This window comes from Cetorhinus maximus, chromosome 18, assembly GCF_964194155.1.
Source record: "Cetorhinus maximus chromosome 18, sCetMax3.hap1.1, whole genome shotgun sequence".
Lineage (NCBI taxonomy): Eukaryota > Metazoa > Chordata > Chondrichthyes > Lamniformes > Cetorhinidae > Cetorhinus > Cetorhinus maximus.
In genome coordinates this window covers 74,746,708-74,765,851 of record NC_135896.1, presented here as the reverse complement: position 1 = coordinate 74,765,851, position 19,144 = coordinate 74,746,708, and the positions used below count along the sequence as shown (strand labels likewise).

At 44.7% G+C, this 19,144-nt stretch overlaps 1 protein-coding gene across 21 annotated transcripts in view; it reads right to left on the bottom strand.

Annotated features, from left to right (window-relative positions):
- The window catches only part of LOC144693263 (coiled-coil domain-containing protein 9-like), a 273,976-nt gene that overhangs the window by 250,799 nt on the left and 4,033 nt on the right, over positions 1-19,144 (bottom strand). For 4 of the 21 annotated variants that reach the window (XM_078562970.1, XM_078562973.1, XM_078562971.1 and 1 more), the window contains one exon: positions 284-322. The exons of the other annotated variants lie outside the window; for them this stretch is intronic. In XM_078562970.1, coding sequence (XP_078419096.1) covers positions 284-289 — 6 coding nt within the window. In that variant the 5' untranslated portion in view covers positions 290-322. The remainder of the gene's footprint in view (positions 1-283; positions 323-19,144) is intronic. 21 annotated transcript variants of the gene reach the window in all.

The window sequence follows — 19,144 nt, the reverse complement described above, 5'->3', positions numbered from 1 at the left end:
AATTTCAATCATAAACAGTGGTATTGGGATCTCACTTCACCACAATTTTGTAACCAATGCTTGACAAGATAGCCACTGTCATAGAGTTGGTCTCAAGATGTTTCCCATCAAATTGTTGTTCACATACTGTTCCTATAAAACTCTATAAGAGAGGTAATCTGCATACTACAACACAAGATAGACTAGTCAGTATTGCTATTTGAGACAGAACCAGAGAAAATCTTTTTATTCTAAGTGTATCCACTTCCCAATACATATGTGAAAGCATTTCTTGCACACTTACCATCATTTTGCACTCTGCATGTGTCCTTCAAACTTCTCCCTACAAGAATAGTTTTTAAAATTAGCATATGTATTAAATGCTGTATATGTATTGTATACAAAAAGTGCAGAAGTGTAAACATGAGAAGCCCAAGGACAGCAGAGGACCAGGTGCCCTACACCTAAACAATTACATCCCCACGGTATTAAGTTGTGCGAAGACCATTATCTGGAGTTTAAGGGATAGAGGAAAGAAGTACAGAACACAAGCACAGAATTGTTTTTGCAAAAGAAAAAACTTTCACAAATTTTTCTTCAAAATTTCCGTAATCATATCATGAATTTAACTACAAACTGTGGCAAACTAAGAGTTACGTATATAAAACTACTGGTCCAGATATTGAAATCATTGAACTAGAACAGTGATTAGTAGCAGTTTTTTCTCATCATTTCATTTGTTTATCAATTGATTTTTTTTTCTTAACACATCCAACTTATTTCCCCCGCCACAGCGAAGTAACTAGACTATCTGTATTACTTGACCTCAACCTGTTGTTTATCACTCCATTATTTAGTTTGATCAGTCCTATGACAGAGCTTTGCACCTTTCAGTTCCCCACTACTAACCACAACAATTTTAATGAAGGATTCTACTTTATATGTTAACTATTTTTTCAGATGACAACCAAGCTTCTTTAGCCTACAACTTTTTCTGTAGTTGCAGGCACAAATATTTTATATAAAAAGACTGAAGTATATTGCCAATTAAGGGCAACCCTCAACCCTACCTTTCAGTTAAAAGGGATTTGGAATTTCAAATTCTCAGAACATATTCTGTTCCCGATAATAGAAAGCAACTTCACAACTGCATGACAAAAATGCAATAAATAAAGCAACATCAACTCAAGATGTTCATTCTGTCCATTATGACATTCCACCCAATAATGTGGTCTTGTCTGTTTACAAAGGCACAGTTTTCATTGACTATAATTTACTTTCACACATACAGTGAAGGCTGTCCCTAAAATAATTAGGTAGCAGGACTAACTTGTTGACCCTTAAGACAAAGAAATGGAAAGGGACTTAATAATTGGAGACCTCTGGTTAAGTATTGGTAAATTTTGTAAGCAACTGAAACAATGAGGCTGACTGATAGTATATCATTAACACACGAAAAACGTTCAAAGCAACACAGTGTAGTAAAAGTACTGTACTCCAGTATAATACAATAGTTGTTGCACAATGCGAAAAGGAACAATTGGCAGCAGTTTTCTGGACTTAAGGTGGTTCAACACAACAGTCTTCTGATGCTGTCTATTGCCTAGGGTCACAAAAATTCCAAAGGAAATTAATGGAAAGCCGCGACTGTATCTCGGCTCCTTTACCAGATTGAAATGGCAAAGATCAAAACTGCCATGTTCATTATTAAAAAGGGGTCAAACAAGGAGAACATCTCATCTTTTTACCATTAGGTTACATCCTTTGCTTTGCTCACTTGAATGACCCGATCAGGAATGTTCTCAATTTGAGATTCACAGCTCTAGCTTTTACTAATGGCATCTTAACTAGCAACACTATCAAGATTATGACAAAGCACATCAATCTTGCAGCGCATATTGTAGGATTGAGGTTTCATGGTGCAAGGCCAAGAGGAGTGTTAATGGGACAAGAAAAGAAACAAAAGAGGTGCAAGTATGAGGATAATCGGCATATGAACACAAAGTAAAGGGAAAGAGAGAAATCCAAACCAGCAAAACCTTGTGTCATTTAATCTCTCTTGCCTTCCATTTTATCACAGTTTGTACTTCCCACACCCCCCACCCTTTTACTTGCTCAAAACCTATTACATTTTCACTTTTCCCAGTTCTAATGAATGGTCACAGACCTGAAATCTGTTTTAATGGCCACTCCATGATCCACAGAGGACCACCCTACTTCCAGCAGCAATGACCACCCCCATGGCTCCGACACCGCTGGACGGTTCACACCTCCAAATCACCAAGGCTTGCCTTCCTGGCCCCGCACATTAAAGTGGCCTTTGACGCACCTCAACATGGAGGCACCCTCTTCTTCTTCCTGTATCTCAGCTGCGGCCAATTCTATCGGTGGCACTGTTGAGGCTGCCAAGTTGCCAGCCCTCTGATTGGACCAGCACCTGAGGTGGGCCGCTGTCCTCAATTGGACAGTGGCAGCTGCCTCTTAATTGGCCACCACCAATAATATGCCAGCCAGGATCCCACCACCCATCCACACAGGGTTGCAGCCTGCTCAATTCCAATCCTGGAATAGAGATTATTCTTAATAATATACTGTTTCTCTCTCCACAGATGGTGCCAGACCTGCTGAATGCTTGCAGTATTTTCTGTTTGTATTTCAGATTTCCAGTATCCACAGTATTTTGCTTTTGTATTAATGTGTGCAGGTTGTATGCGGATTTTACCAAGTATGGATCATTTCACAAGCCTGAAACAAAAATAAGCAATTTTTTGCCAATTTTACAAATAATACCAAACTCATAATAATGCCCATAAATCACAAAACATGAGATTTTTCAGACCCTCAGGTCTTACTTCTACAAAGCCTGTGGTGACAAACCAGCAAAGAACCGCAAAATACACCTCTCTGCCTGGTCAAGAAGCTGTTAAATCAGCCCCAATCCCCAGAAACAATATGTAGCTATCCTCCATCAAGAGAACCAGGTTACTCTAGTTCAAGGCAGGCTTTCAGAAATGCTCAACAACAAAAGTTACAATGAGGCCTGGCTAGCTTTAATGCAGAACAAAGACTGGCTTTTATAAACTAGCCATGAGGAATGACAACATGCATCACCAACGCCCAAACCGGAAAACTCAATTGGTGACAGTACAAAAACAGACCTACTGGATCTACACTCACACAAGCATTGTGGATTTCCTCCCAACAGTTACATAGCCTGTGCCACAAGAATAATGACTACCAAAATCCCACGAATAGATGATAAAACTACAAAATTTTTTATCAATTACAGCTCTAACCCGGTGCTTTGAATAATTAATACTCGATCTACACTAAGGGGATAAATGGGATAGGACCCCCAAATAGGTGCATGGATTAACCTCCATTCGTTCAATGGACTGGTAAATTCGTGGCTAGCACTACTTAAATGCAGCCTGCATTTCTTAAAAGGTGGGAGTCACTTCAGAAGTGAATCAGTCCTGTGAAAGAGTGAAGAATCGTTGACTATGCAAGACAGATGTACAAAGGTTTTCAGATACTGTACTGGAGGAACTGTACTGTACTTGGGGCAGATGGCCCTCCAGATACACGACCAGGGGTCAATGGGAGAAATTAGCAGCAGAGGTCAATACCAGGAGCTTGCACATATACAGCCTGGATGCAGTGCAGGAGGAAGTTCAATGGCCTCACGAGTTGGCTAGGTCAGTGAGTTAAATTTAAATGGCACATCCTACCACTGCACCATGAGCCTCAGCTACTGCTCAATTCACTACACACATTACTATCAACAATCAGGACTCAAACCTACCATTCACATGCTTTACCTCAGACTTACACATTAATAGCTTGGCAAGCCTAGTACTCAATTCACAGCTCACACACACTGATGGCTATTCAACCATGACAGCCAGATCACAGGATAGTCACAGAAATTTACGTTCAGCAAGCAGCAAGAAAGAAATAGAAGAGGATTAGCATGCCTGCATGTGTTAATCCCCATGGAGGAGACAGTTGAGAAGGCATCACTGCGGCTGTGGCCACTGGCGGAAGTGATTGATGATCGATGACCTTCTCTCATCCCATTTTTCCCCAACCTCTTAATCTTTTCTGACTAAAAAAACTGCAAAGGGTGTAAGCCCACACATATTTCCTCCTCTCCCTTCACAACACTTGTCTCTTTCTTCATTTCAGATACCCTAAAGCTAGGGTCTGCCAATCAGTGGAGGAAGAGGAAGACGATAGTGAAGCTGAGGACACTGTCACTCATTCTTACACTTGCAACCATCAGTTCAGACACTGTCACAGGCTAGGATAGAGGAGGGAGATACAAACACATGAATTAGGAACAGTAGGCCACTCAGCCCCTTGAGCCCACTCCGCCAGTCAATAGGATCATGGCTGATACAAAAGCAAAATACTGCGGATGCTGGAAATCTGAAAGAAAAACAGAAAACGCTGGAAAAACTCAGGCCTGACAGCAACTGTGGAAAGAAAAACAGAGTTAACGTTTCAAGTCTGTATGACGCTTCTTGAGAGCTACAGAAAAGTAGAAATGTGATGAAATGAATACTGCTTAAGGTAGGTGGAGCAGGTGAAGCAGGATAGAAGGCAAGCGATAGGTTTTTTTTAAAAATTCATTTACAGAATGTGGTCTTCACTGGCTGGGCCAGCATTTATTACCCATCCCTAGTTGCCCTTGAGGTGGTGTTGGTGAGCTGCCTTCTTGAACCGCTGCAGTCCATGTGGTGTAGGTACACCCACAGTGCTGTTTGGAAAGGAGTTCCAGGATTTTGACCCAGCGACAGTGAAAGATTGGCGATATATTTCCAAGTCAGGATGGTGAGTTACTTGGAGGGGAGCCTCCAGGAGGTGGTGTTCCCATCTATATGCTGCCCTTGTCCTCCTAGGTGGTAGTGGTCGTGGGTTTGGAAAGTGCTGTCGAAGGAGCCTTGCTGAATTCCTGCACTGCGTCTTGTAGATGGTACGCACTGCTTATGCTGTGCGTTGGTGGTGGAGGGACTGAATGTTTGTGGATGTGGTGCCAATCAAGTGGACTGCTTTGTCCTGGACGGTGTCCAGCTTCTTCAGTGTTGCGGGAGCTGCACTCACCCAAGCAAGTGGGGAGTGTTCCATCACACCCCTGACCTGTGCCTTGTAGTTGGTGGACAGGCTTTGAGGAGTCAGGTGGTGAGTTACTCATTGCACAACTTCTAGCCTCTGACCTGCTCTTATAGCCACAGTATTTATATGGCTAGCCCAGTTCAGTTTCTGGGCAATGGTAACCCCCAGGATGTTGATGGTAGGGGGTTCAGTGATGGTAATGCCATTGAACATCAAAGGGCGATGGTTGGATTCTCTCTTGTTGGAAGTGGTCACCGCCTGACACTTGTGTGGCACAAATGTTACTTGCCACTTGTCAGCCCAAACCTGGATATTGTCCAGGTCTTGCTGCATTTGGACATGGACTGCTTCAGTATCTGAGGAGTCACAAATGATGAACATTGTGCAATCATCAACCACTTCTGACTTTATGATGGAAGGAAGGTCATTGATGAAGCAGCTGAAGATGGTTGGGCCCAGGACACTACCCTGAGGAGCTCCTGCAGTGTTGTCTTAAAGCTGAAATGATTGACCTCCAACAACCACAACCATCTTCCTTTGTGCTAGGTATGACTCCAACCAGTGGAGAGTTTTCCCCCTGATCCCCATCAGCTCCAGTTTTGCTAGAGCTCCTTAATGCCACACTCAGTCAAATTGCTGCCTTGACGTCAAGGGCGGTCGCTCTCATCTCATCTCAGGAGTTCAGCTGTTTCGTCCATGTTTGAACCAAGGCTATAATGAGGTCAGGAGCTGAGTGACCCTGGCGGAACCCAAACTGGGCATCAGTGAGCAGGTTATTGCTAAGCAAGTGCCGCTTGACAACATCGTTGATGACCCCTTCCATTACTTTACTGATGGGGCGGTAATTGGCCAGGTTGGACTTGTCCTGCTTTTTGTGCATAGGACATACCTGGGCAATTTTCCACAAAGCCAGGTAGATGCCAGTGTTATAGCTGTACTGAACAGCTTGGCTAGTGGCGCGGCAAGTTCTGGAGCACAAGTCTTCAATACTTTTGCCGGAATATTGTCAGGGCCCATAGACTTTGCAGTATCCAGTGCTTTCAGCCATTTCTTGATATCATGTGGAGTGAATCAAATGGGCTGAAGGCTGGTATCTGTGATGCTGGGGACCTCCAGAGGAGGCCAAGATGGATCATCTACTTGGCACTTCTGGCTGAAGATTGTTGCGAATGCTTCAGCCTTATCTTTTGCACTGCGGTGCTGGGCTTCTCCATTATTGAGGATGGGTATATTTGTGAAGCCTCCTCCTCCAATGAGTTGTTTAATTGTCCACCGCTTACGACTGGATGCAGCAGGACTACAGAGCTTACATCTTATCCGTTGGTTGTGGGATCGCTTAGCTCCGACTATCACTTGCTGCTTATGCTGTTTGGTACACAAGTAGTCCTCTGTTATAGCTTCACCATGTTGACACCTCATTTTTAGGTAATCCTGGTGCTGCTCTTGGCATGCCCTCCTGCACCCTTCATTGAACCAGGGCTGATCCCTTGGCTTGACGGTAATGATGGAGTGGGGGACATGCCAGGCCATGAGGTCACAAATTGTGTTTTGAGTACAATTCTGCTGCTGCTGAAGGCCCACAGTGCCTCATGGATACCCAGTCTTGGGTTGCTAGATCTGTTCGAAATTTATCCCATTTAGCACAATGGAGGGTATCCTTAATGTGAAGGCGGGACTTTGTCTCCACAATGACTGTGCGGTGGTCACTCCTACCAATACTGCCATGGACATATGCATCTGCAGCAGGAAGGTTGATGAGGATGAGGTCAAGTATGTTTTTCCCTCTTGTTGGTTCCCTCAGCAGCTGCCACAGACCCAGTCTAGCAGCTGTATCATTTAGGACTCTGCCAGTTCGGTCAGTAGTGGTGCTACCAAGCCACTCTTGGTGACGGACATTGAAGTCCTCCACCCAGGGTACATTCTGGGCCTTTGCCACCCTCAGTGCTTCCTCCAAGTAGCGTTCAACATGGAGGAGCACTGATTCATCAGCTAAGGGAGGATGGTATGTGGTAATCAGTAGGAGGTTTCCTTGCCCACGTTTGACGTGATGCTATGAGACTTCATGGGGGTCTGGAGTTGATGTTGAGGACTCCCAGGGCAACTCCCTCCCGACTTTATACCACTGTGCCGCCACCTCTGCTGGGTCTGTCCTGCCAGTGGGACAGGGCGTACCCAGGGATGGTGATGGTGGAGTCTGGGACATTATTTGTAAGATATGATTCCATGAGAATGATTATGTCAGGCTGTTGCTTGACTAGTCTGTGAGACAGCTCTCCCAATTTTGCCACTAGACTCCAAATGTTAGTAAGGGGGACTTTGCAGGGTCAATAGGGCTGCTCCTGCCATTATTATTTCCAGTGCCTAGGTCGATTCTGGGTGGTCCGTCTGGTTTCAATCCTTTTTTGTGACTTTGTAGCAGTTTGTTACAACCGAGTGGCTTAGCAGCTTGCTGGGCCATTTCAGAGTCAACCAGATTTTAATTACAGATTTTTATTGAATTCAAATTCCACCATCTGCCTTGGGCAGATTCGAACCTGGGTCCCCAGGGCATTACCCTGGGTCTCTGGATTACTAGTCAACTGACAATACCGCTACGCCATCGCCTCCCCTACACTAGATGGGGGCTAAGGAGAGATTGACAAAGATGTCATGAACAAAAGGACAAAGGGAGCTTTAATGGTAGTGGTAAGGGCTAAAGAAGGTGCTGATAGTGGCATAAAGGTAAAAAAACACAATGTGATAATAGCAGAACAGGGGTAGGCACTCTGAAAAGAACAACATGAACAAGTAACAGATGGCCCTTGTGGGGGTGGGGTGGGTTGAGGGGGCAGTGGTGGGGGGAAAAAATGATCGAAAATGGGGGATAAAAAAAGTGGATAAAACAATGAATAAAAATAAAAATGAACAAAAATAAAAATAAGTGGTTAAAAGAAATGAATTAAAAAAGGGATTAAAAAAGAGGTGAAGATGGAGGAGAGAGTTCATGGTTTGAAGTTGTTGAACTCAACGTATAGTCCAGAAGGCTGTAAAGTGCCTAATCAGGAGATGAGGCGTTGTTCCTCCAGTTTGCGTTGGGCTTCACTGGAATATTGCAGCAGGCCAAGGATGGACATATGGGCAGGGTGGTGTGTTGAAATGGCAGGCAACAGGAAGGTCTGGGTCATGCTTGTGGACAGACCAAAGGTGTTCCACAAAGCAGTCACCCAGTCTGCGTTTGGTCTCTCCAATGTAGAGGAGACCGCATTGGGAGCAGCAAATGCAGTGGACCAAATTGAAGGAGGTGTAAGTGAAGCGCTGCTTCACCTGAAAGGAGTGTTTGGGCCCTTGGACGATGAGGGGGTAAAGGGGAAGGTATTGCACCTTCTGTGGTTGCATGGAAAGGTGCCATGGGAAGAGGATGAGGTGCCGGGGGTGATGGAGGAGTGGACCAGGGTGTCCTGGAGGGAACAGTCCCTACGGAGTGCTGATTTGGTGGTGGGGGGGGGAGATGTGAGGGGAAGATGTATTTGGTGGTGGCATCATGCTGGAGTTGGTAGAAATGGCAGAGGATGATCCTTTGAATGCGGAGGCTGGTGGGGTGAAAAGTGAGGACAAGGGGGACCCTATCATGGTTCTGGGAGGGAGAGGAAGGTGTGAGGGCAGAGGCACAGGAGATGGGTCAGACACAGTGAGGGCCCTGTCAACCACAGTGGGTGAGAAAACCTTGGTTAAGGAGGAAAGAAGACTTGTCAAAAGTGGTTTTGTAAATTGGCATCATCGGAACAGATGCAACTGAGGCGAAGGAACTGAGAGAATGGGATGGAGTCCTTACAGGAAGCGGGGTGTGAGGAGCTGTAGTCGAGGTAGCTGTGGGAGTCGGTGGGTTTGTAATGAATATTGGTGGACAGTCTATCACCAGAAATTTAGGCAGAGAGGTCAAGGAAGGGAAGGGAAGTGTCAGTGATGGACCATGTGAAGGTGATAGAGGGGTGGAAATTGGAAGCAAAGCTGATCAATTTTTCCAGGTCCAGATGAGAGCATGAAGCGGCACCGAAACAGTCATCGATGTACCGAATAAAGAGTTGCCCCCCCACCCCAAGTAGGACTGGAACAAACAATGCTCCACACACCCCATAAAGAGACAGGCATAACTGGGGCCCATGCGGGTACCCATAGCCACACCTTTTATTTGGAGGAAGTGAGACAAGTTGAAGGAGAAATTGTTCAGTGAGAGAACTAGTTCAGTCAGATGGAGGAGTGGTGGAGGATGGGGTTTGTTCTGGCTTCTGATCAAGGAAGAAGCGGGGAGCCCTCTGACCATTCTGGTGGGGGATGGAGGTGTAGAGGGATTGGACATCCATGGTGAAGAGGCCGCAGTTAGGGCCAGGGAACTGGAAATTGTTGATATGATGTAGGGCATCAGAGGAATTGCAGATGCAGGTGGGAAGAGACTGGACAAGGGGAGAGAGAACTGAGTCGAGATAGAAAGAAATGAGTTTCGTGGGGCAGGAACAGGCTGCCACGATCAGTCTACCAGGACAGTCTTGTTCGTGGATTTGGGATGGAGGTAGAAGTGGGCTGTCTGGGGTTGGAAGCTGCGGAGGGAAGATCTCCAAAGGGGATGAGGTCATTGACAGTCCTGGAAACAATGGCTTGATGTTCAGTGGTGGGGTCATGGTCCAGAGGGAGGTAGGAAGAAGTATCTGAGAGTTGGCGCTCAGCCTCTGCGAGGTAGAGGTCAGTACGCCAGACAACAACAGCACCATCCTTGACAGCAAGTTTGATAACAAAGTCAAGGCTTGACTTGAGGGAGCGCAGTGCAGCAAGTTCAGAAGGAGACAGGTTAGAGTGGGTGAGAGGAACAGAGAAATTGAGACGGCCAATGTCACGCTGACAGTTCTCAATGAAAAGATCAAGAGCATGTAAGACACCAGAGGGAGGGGTCCAGGTGGAGAGAGAATACTGGAGGTGGGTGAAAGGGTCCATGGAACATTGTGGGGTGGGGGGGACTCCTGCCCAAAGAAGTGAGAACAGAGAAAAAAGACAGCAGAAGAAGAGTTCAGCATCGGGCCGAGCCTGAAATTCATTGAGGTGAGGGTGTAAGGGTATGAAACTGACTCCTTTGCTGAGTACAGAACGTTCAACATCAGAGAGGGGAAGGTCAGAGGATATGGTGAATACATGGCAAGGGCTGGGATTAGAAGAAGGGATGGGGTCAGAGGGATGAGAAGGGGTGGAGGGTCCTGGATGCGCATTGATATCAATGAGTTGTTGGAGCTTGCGTTCCTTAGCACCTGAAAGGAAGAGAAAAAAGTTTCTTGTTAAGGCATCGGATGAGACGAAGAATAAAATGAAACTGGGGACTAGGACAGCTTTGAGATAGGATGAGTCAGTGCTGCTGGAGAGAGAGGTCGAGTGTGTTCATATGGCAGCGCATGGCACGGAGTGTGGATCTCAAGATGCGGCAAAAGCAGCAGTCCGAGGAATGCTGTATGTCCCGGAGATACCTGTAATCCTGGGTGGATTCAAAACATGAACTTCAGCTGGAATCCATGTGGGGTAAGTCAGAGACGCAACTGCTGAGGTAGCAAACATGGCTGTGAAAGTGAGTTTTGGTAAACACCTTGCCAAACACCAGGAGGGAAATGGAAAGCAATGAAGGTGAACAGGGCAAAAGAGACAAACAGAAATCCTGTCGGAGAGAAGAGCAGTATTTCAAGGTAGGCATTACTGGGAGAAGTGGCAGTGAATTAAACACTAAGATAAAAGCAAAACACTGCAGGTGCTGGAAATCTGAAAGAAAAACAGAAAATGCTGGAAAAAACTCAGCAGGTCTGACAGCATCTGTGGAGAGAAAAACAGAGTTAACATTTCAAGTCTGTATGGCCCTTCTTCAGAGCCACAGAGAAGTAGAAATGTGATGAAATTAATACTGCTTAAGGTGGGTGGAGGTGAAGCAGGATAGAAGGCCAGTGATAGGTGAGGGCAAAGGACAGATTGATCATGGCTGATCTGACTCCACATTCCCACCTACCCACAATAAGCTTTCAACCCCTTATCAAGAATCTATCTAGCTCTGGCTTAAAGACTGTGCTTTCACCACCATTTGAAGGAGAGCGTTCCAAAGACTCACTACACTCAAATAATTTCTCATCACGGTCTTAAATGGGTTCTAGATTCTCCCACAACAGGAAATATCCTTTCCATGTCCTGTCAAGACCCCTCAGCATCTTATAGGTTTCAATCAAATCGCCTCTTACTCTTCTAAACTCCAGTGGATACAAGTCTAGCCTGTCCAACCTTTCTTCATAAGACAACCCTCCCATTCCAGGTATTAATCTAATAAACCTTTTCTGAACTGCTTCCAATGCATTTACATCCTTCTTTAAATAAGGAGACCAATACTGTACACAGTACTCCAAATGTGGTCTCACCAATACCCTCTAACTGAAGCATAGCCTCCCTACTTTTGTATTCAATTCCCCTTGCAATTAACAATAACATTCTATTAGCTTTCCTAATTACTTGCTGTACCTGCATACTAACCTTTTGCAATTCAAAATCAGGGGCACAAATACACAGGAACCAGGGATGGAGAAAGCATATCCTTCCTTAAAAATGGAGACCAAAACTGTGTACAGTGCTCTGCTGCAGTCTCACCAAAGCCAAATACAATTGTATCAAGACTTATTTATTCCTGCACTTCAATCCCCTTGCAGTAAAGGTTAACATGTCATTTATCTTAAAACTACCAGAAAATACTGGAACAACTCAGCAGGGGCACAAATACACAGAAACCAGGGAAGGGGATGCCACATCATCAAAGGGCAAACTCTCAAGTTCTGCTGCAGAGGACTCAGGTAAGGACTTGTGCCAGGCTACAGAAGGTAGCTTTTGGATGTTCATAACCAAATATTTGGTGCAATAGAAAGCCTGCACACAAAGTCAAGGAGCATGGAGGAGTCCAAGACCAACTTGGCAAAGAGCTTGGAGATCATCCTTTCAAACCTGGTCACCTTCATCACCAGGCCTGTGGAACTCACTCTGATGCAGTGCATCCAGTGTCACAGCTTGGATTGCAGTACCAACAGTTTCCAAAGGTCTGTGCTGCAGTGGAAGCTTGTGCCCTCCTGGTTCTGAACACCACTGTTCAAAAGGGGCTTCCCATGCACCACAGTAGTCCATCAATCTGTTCTTCAGCTGATCAATAGGATTGCTGAGGCGCCACACTGAAAATGTGGTGGTGGCTCCACAGAGCATAATCCTGCTGTCCTTGCTCAGGATTATAGTATTCCTGCTCCCACCCCTGCCCTTGCTGTTACCTATCAGCCAATCAGCCCAAACTGCCATTGTCCAGGCCAAGACTTTTTAGGACCAGTGCTGCTCAAGGTCAACCTCCAAGGCCATCTGCAGTCGCAACCGAAGATTAGTGGCCTTCCATCAGCCATGCTACAGCCATTGGGAAAGCACTTCATAGGAGCACAAGGATATTATATAAAAAAGATCATCACATTTATTAGGTTTTTTTTTGAGGATGTAACTAGTAGGATAGATATAGGGGAGCCAGTGTATATAATATGCCTACATTGCCAAACGGCATCCAATAAGGCGCCACACAGAAGTTGAATACACAAGATAAGGCCTCATAGAGCTGGGGATAACATGGATGGGGGATTGGTTAACAGACAGGAATCAGAGTAGAAATAAACAGGGCATTTTCAAGTTGACAGGCTGTAACTTGTGGAGCGCCATTGGGATCAGTGCTGCGGCCTTAGCTATTTACAAGCTATATGAATGACTCAGATGAAGAGCCAAGAGTATTGTACCTAAGTTTGCAGATGATAAGTAGGTAAGCAGTGAGGAAGACACAGAGGGGCTGCAAAGAGATAAAGGTTGAGTAGAAAAGGCTGAGCGCCAACTCTCAGGCACTTCTTCCTACCTCCCCCGGACCGTGACCCCACCACCAAACATCAAGCCATTGTTTCCAGGACGGTCATTGATCTCATCTCCTCTGGAGATCTTCCCTCCTCAGCTTCCAACCTCAGGATCCCAACTCCAACAGCCCACTTCTACCTCCTTCCCAAAATCAACAAACAGGACTGTACCGGTAGACCGATCGTGTCAACCTGTTACTGCCCCCACAGAATTCATTTCTTCCTAGCTTGACTCCATTCTCTCTCCCCTTGTGCAGTCTCTTCCCACCTACATCCACGATTCCCAATACAGTCTCCCCTACATTGGAGAGACCAAATGCAGGCTGGGTGACCGCTTTGCGGAACACCTTCAGTCTATATGCAAGCATGGCCCAAGCCTTCCTGTTGCTTGCCATTTCAACACACCATCCTGCTCTCATGCCCACATGTCCATCCTTGGCCTGTTGGAATGTTCCTGTGACGCCCAATGTAAACTGAAGGAGCAGCACCTCATCTTCCAATTAGGCACTTTATAGCCTCTGGACTTAACACTGAGTTCAACAACTTCAGACCATAACTCCCTCCTTTATCTTCACCCCTTTTTTAAAACCCTATTTTAAATCCATTTCTATTTTTTATCTAAGATAAAAGCAAAAATAAAAGCAAAATACTGCAAATGCTGGAAATCTGAAACAAAAACAGAAACAAAAATAGCTGGAAAAACTCAGCAGGTCTGACAGCATCTGCGGAGACGAATACAGTTAACGTTTCAAGTCCGTTTGACTCTTCATCAGAATCATCTCCTCTGGATATCCTCTGATAGAGAGATGAGAGCTGTCCTATGATAAGAGTGGATGCGGTCACCCAGTCTGATGAAGAGTCAAACGGACTGGAAACGTTAACTGTATTCCTCTCCACAGATGCTGTGAGACCTGCTGAGTTTTTCCAGCTATTTTTGTTTTTGTTTATTTTTTATCTAATTTTTATTTTCATATATATTTTTATTTATCGTTTTCTATACTATTTTCCCCCAATCACCACCCCCTGCCCCCACCCCAAAAGGGCCATATGTTACTTGTTCCATGTTGCTCTTTCACGGGGTGCTAACCCTTGTTCTGCTATTAAACACATTCTGCTTCCTTACCTTTAAGCCACTATCAGCACCTTCTTTAGCCGTTACCACTACCCATTAACACTCCCTTTGTCTTTTTGTCCATGACATATTTGTCAGTCTCTCCTCAGCCCCCACCTATCGCTCACCTTCTATCCAGCTTCACCTGCTCCACCCCCTCAAAACAGTATAATTTTCATCACATTTCTACCTCTCTAGTTCTGAAGAAGGGTCATACAGACTCTAAACATTAACTGTTTCTCTCTCCAGATGCTGTCAGACCTGCTGAGTTGTACCAGTATTTTCTGGTTGATTTAAGGTAAATGACATGTTAGCCTTTATTGCAAGGGGGTTGAAGTGCAGGAACAAATAAGTCTCGATACAATTGTATAGGGCTTTGGTGAGACCGCAGCGGAGCACTGTGCACAGTTTTGGTCTCCATATTTAAGGAAGGATATGCGTGGATTGGAGGCAGTACAGCAAAGGTTCACTAGATTGGTCCCTGAGATGAGAGCTGTCCTATGATAAGATGCTGAGTAAAATGGGACTATAGTCTGGACTTTAGAAGAATGAGAGATGATTTCAATGAAACAGGATAAAAGGGTCAATCATTTAGAACTGAGATGAGGAGAAATTTCTTCACTCAGGGGGTTGTGAACGTTTGGAATCATTTACCCCAAAGGGTTATGGATGATCCATGTTGAATACATTCGAGCCCGATAGGTAAATCTTTGGCCTCTCAGGGAAATCAAGAGATATGGGGAGCAGGTGGGAAAGTGGAGTTCAGGACAGTGGAGCAGGCTCAAGGGGATGTATTGTCTAATTTTGCACATATTTTTTATGTTATGATAGGCAACAGCACATGTAAGACAGGTAACAACACATGGAAGACACGCACTAAAAGGAATGCACAAGATTAGTTTATTCTTGTTTGCGGATAATGATTCCTGCTCCACTTTCTCCTTCCCTTCCTGCTGCTCCCTTCTCCACTGATGGGTGGTGGAAAGGGCTGTTCTCAGGTTGTGCAGCCGCATACAATCGCAAACTTTGATAACCGCTCAGCTGAACAGGGCTCCTCCAAAGGTTCAAGCAGTAAAAGAATTGTTTAAGGATGTTGGTGGTACGCACTGTAATATTCCTTGTGGTAGCATGGCTTTAATTGTAGGTCTGCTGAGCATGTGTGCATAGGTTGTGGACTGGTCTAAAGCAGATAACCCTTGATGCTCAGTAGTCAGCCTTTGACTTGCTATGTAGTGCAAATACAGGTGAAACAGAACTGCAGTAGAATGAAGGAGTCATGGCCACTGCCAGGATAACAGCTGCTTGCAGTCACACACCAGCTGCACATTGATTGAATGAAATCCCTTTTGGTTCATGAAAATGGCAGTTTTCACATGAAGCACACGCAAGGCAATGCTTGAGCAGTCAACGGCACCCTGCACTATGGGGAAACCCGAAATTCCTCGTCTTCATTTGTCTGCTTCTCTATGGCAAGAGGGAATAAGCTGAAGCTGTCTTTCTCTGTATAAATAACCTATGTATAAAAGACCCAACAAAGCAAGTATTTTAATTTTTTCCTTTTAGGTCAAGAGGCCCTGAAGTACCTTGGCCCCCATCCCTGACACAGGCTTCCCATCCCTCAATGAGGATTCTGTTAGGAAATAGAGATGGTTTAAGTAAGTTATATTGGTATTTGTGGGTGTTAGGAATGAGTTTTAGCTTTAAACTTTAAGTTTGATTTATATTTCTGTATCTGTGTGTTAAGAAAGGTCAAATGGAGTTTTAGTTTCACTTTAAAAAGGTGCTTGCATTTCTAATAAGTTTGACTAAAGGTAAACAAACAAGGAAGAAAGAATTGGGCTGTTACCTAGCAACAGTGGGCCAGGTCCCTCCCACAGACACACACACGTATGCGAAGAGAAACAGCAGTTTTGATTTGGAAGCTGTGGAGTTCAGCTGGTTAAAAGTAGCTGCCAGGAGAGACTGGAGCAAAAGGGGACAGATAGCCAGTCCTAAGCTAAAGTAATGACCCCAAAACTCCAGGGTAGTGGAAGAGGGAAAAGCTCAAAGACGACCTTCTAGTCAAAGGAGGGACAGGAACCTGGAAAAGGTCCTGTTAAGTGAAGATAAAAGAGGGGCAGAGAGAAGGGCTCCAAGCTTCAGATTTAAAGATACAAAAGCTGCAGAAAGCAGATTTAAAGCAAGAACAGCTTGCAAGAGGCAAGAAGGTCTAAAGAGACAACTGAAGATCTGTAGCTCTTTACTATGGACATGTGATGCAGTGGTGTACTGGTAATGCTGAGTCGGAGAGAAAGAGTGCTGGAAGACAGCTCGAATGCATGTAGTGACCCATGGAAGAGGAATATCAGAAGGAGAGTTCAAAACCCTGGAGGTGAACCCTTGTGGAAGACGTCTTACAAGAAAGCATCTGGTCGGGAGAAGAGTCCGAGGTGAAGAGTGGAGATTGGAAACCCTTATGTGAAAGGCAGAGTTCAGTGAGACTGGTTGGTTCACGATGTGACAAGCATCTGGGGGGAGTTGAGAAGAGATCCATAGCATCTGGCTGAGGTGGCATCTGTCACTTGGTTTCAGAGTGTGATGTGTCTAACCACAGGGTGCCTATTAGTGTACTCCCTGTGGACATTAAAGTATAAGATAGCTTTTGTAACTGGTGTTATCCTTACAAATCTGTATATATTTGTAAAGGTATAGTTGTGGGTCAAGGAATATTGTAATACAGTTCATCTTTTCTTGTTGAATAAATGTTTTATTCTTTTAGTAAAAGTTATCCTGATGACTCTGTTCATTAACTACTCTCAACATATCTAAACAAACAAATAAAAGTTAGGATCTATCAAGCTGAGTTCCACTCTGGGATCAGGCTTGTCCAGGAGTAGCCTCAGCTAGGATCATAATTCCCAATATGTTAAAAATCAGCCACTTTCCCCACCCATGAGCTAAAATCAAGTCATAAATTACAGTAATAAAAAATTTCCAGGACCAACACTTTTCTAAGGAGCTCAGACCTCACTAAAGTTAAATTCATGACTGGAAATCAGACTGCGAGTAAATGGATTAAACCAAGAATACATAATTCTTTTAGTTAATTCATAGATTGTGGGTATTCATATCCCTACACAAGAACAATATGTGTGGGTGTTGGATATCTGAAATAACAAAAGCACTGCAAATACTCAGCAGGTCTGCCAGCATCTGTGACAGTGAAATAGAGTTAATGTTTCAGATCGATGACCTTTCATCAGAATTCATCCCATCCTTATTACTAGAGGTGGTGATGGACCTTCAACAACTGCTAGTTTGATACAAGTAAGGGTTTGCTAAGCCTCTTCAGTGGGCAGTTAAGAGTCAATCACTTAATTATATACTTTGAAATGACTAAACCTAGTCACTTCCGTACTTTTAGTGTACTCTACATTATAGTTTTAAGGACTATTATAGTTTTGTATTGCTGAAAATTAGAGACATGCTATTGAAGCTTTTCGCTTTGCACTCATCAGGTTTGACGCAAGAATGCCAAATTTCAAAGAAAATTTATACTGCATTGGAAAAGGGTGTGATTGGTTGGCAAATCAACTCTGATTGGCTGAGGCGTTGCCTTAGAGAATGCACTATTGTACCCCACACTTTTGGTTAATTCAAAATGGCGCAGAGCTATACAAAAGACAAAGCTGGAGTGTCTGCAACATTCTTCAGCCAGAAGTACCGAGTGGTTGATCCGCCTCGGCCTCCAGCATCAACAAAGCCAGCCTTTAGTCAATTTGATTCAATCCATGTGACATTAAGAAAAACAGTTGAGTGCACTGGATACAGTGAAGGCTATAGGGCCCTGACAACATCCTGGCTATACTGCTGAAGACTTGTACTCCAGAACTAAAATTCCTCAGGGCAGTGTCCCAAGCCCAAACATCTTCAGTTGCTTTATCAATTACCTTCCATCCACCAAAAGGTCAGAAGGACATAGATTCAAGATAAGTGGCAGAAGGTGTAGGGGCGGACATGAGGAAAAATTTTTTTACGCAGAGGGAAGTGGGTGTCTGGAATTCGCTGCCCAAGTTGGTGGTAGAGGCAGAAACTCTGAACTCTTTTAAAAAGTACCTGGATCTGCACCTTAAGTGACGTAAGCTGCAGGGCTATGGGCCAGGTGCAGGAAGGTGGGATTAGAAAGGGCACCTGGGTGTCCTTGGGTTGGCATGGACAAGATGGGCCGAATGGCCTTCTTCTGTGCTATAACTTTTCTATGGTTATATGGTTCTAAGTGGAGTTATGCACTAAGGCTTGCACAGTTTTCAGCTCTATTTGCAATTTCTCAGATACTGAAGCAGCCCATGCTTACATGCAGCAAAACCTGGACAACATTCAGATTTGGGTTATGTGACAAGCAACATTCGAGGCACATAGGCATAGCCTGGCACCTATCTCCAAAAAGAGAACCTAACCACTTCCCCTTGATATTCAACAGCATTACCATCACTGAATCCCCCACCCTCATCATCCTGGGGGTCAGCACTGATCAGAAACTTAAATAAAAACTGTGACTAAATGAGCAGGTAGCCATTGGGTGTTCTGCTGCAAGTGATATATCTCCTGACTCTCCAAAACCTTTCCACCATCTACAAGGTAGAGGTCAGCTATGTGATGGAATACTCCTGGATGTGTGTTCCAAAACCCTCAAGAAGCTCAGCACCATCCTGGGCAAAGTAACTCATTGATTGGTACCCCAGCCATCACCTTATTCATCAAATTAGAGGGGGACAGGTAGCACTGCTAATATGGAAGAACATTCACTTCTTCCACCACCGACACAGTGGCTATAATGTACCCCATCTACAAGATGTACTACTGCAGCAACTCACCCAGGCTCCTTCAGCAGCATCTTCCAAACTTGTGGCCTCTGCCACCTAGAAGTGCAAGGGCCGCAGGTGCATGGGAACACCAACACCTGCAAGTTCCCCTCCAAATCATATACCATCCTGACTTGGAAACATAATCACCGTTCCTTCATTGACACTGGGTCAAAATTCTA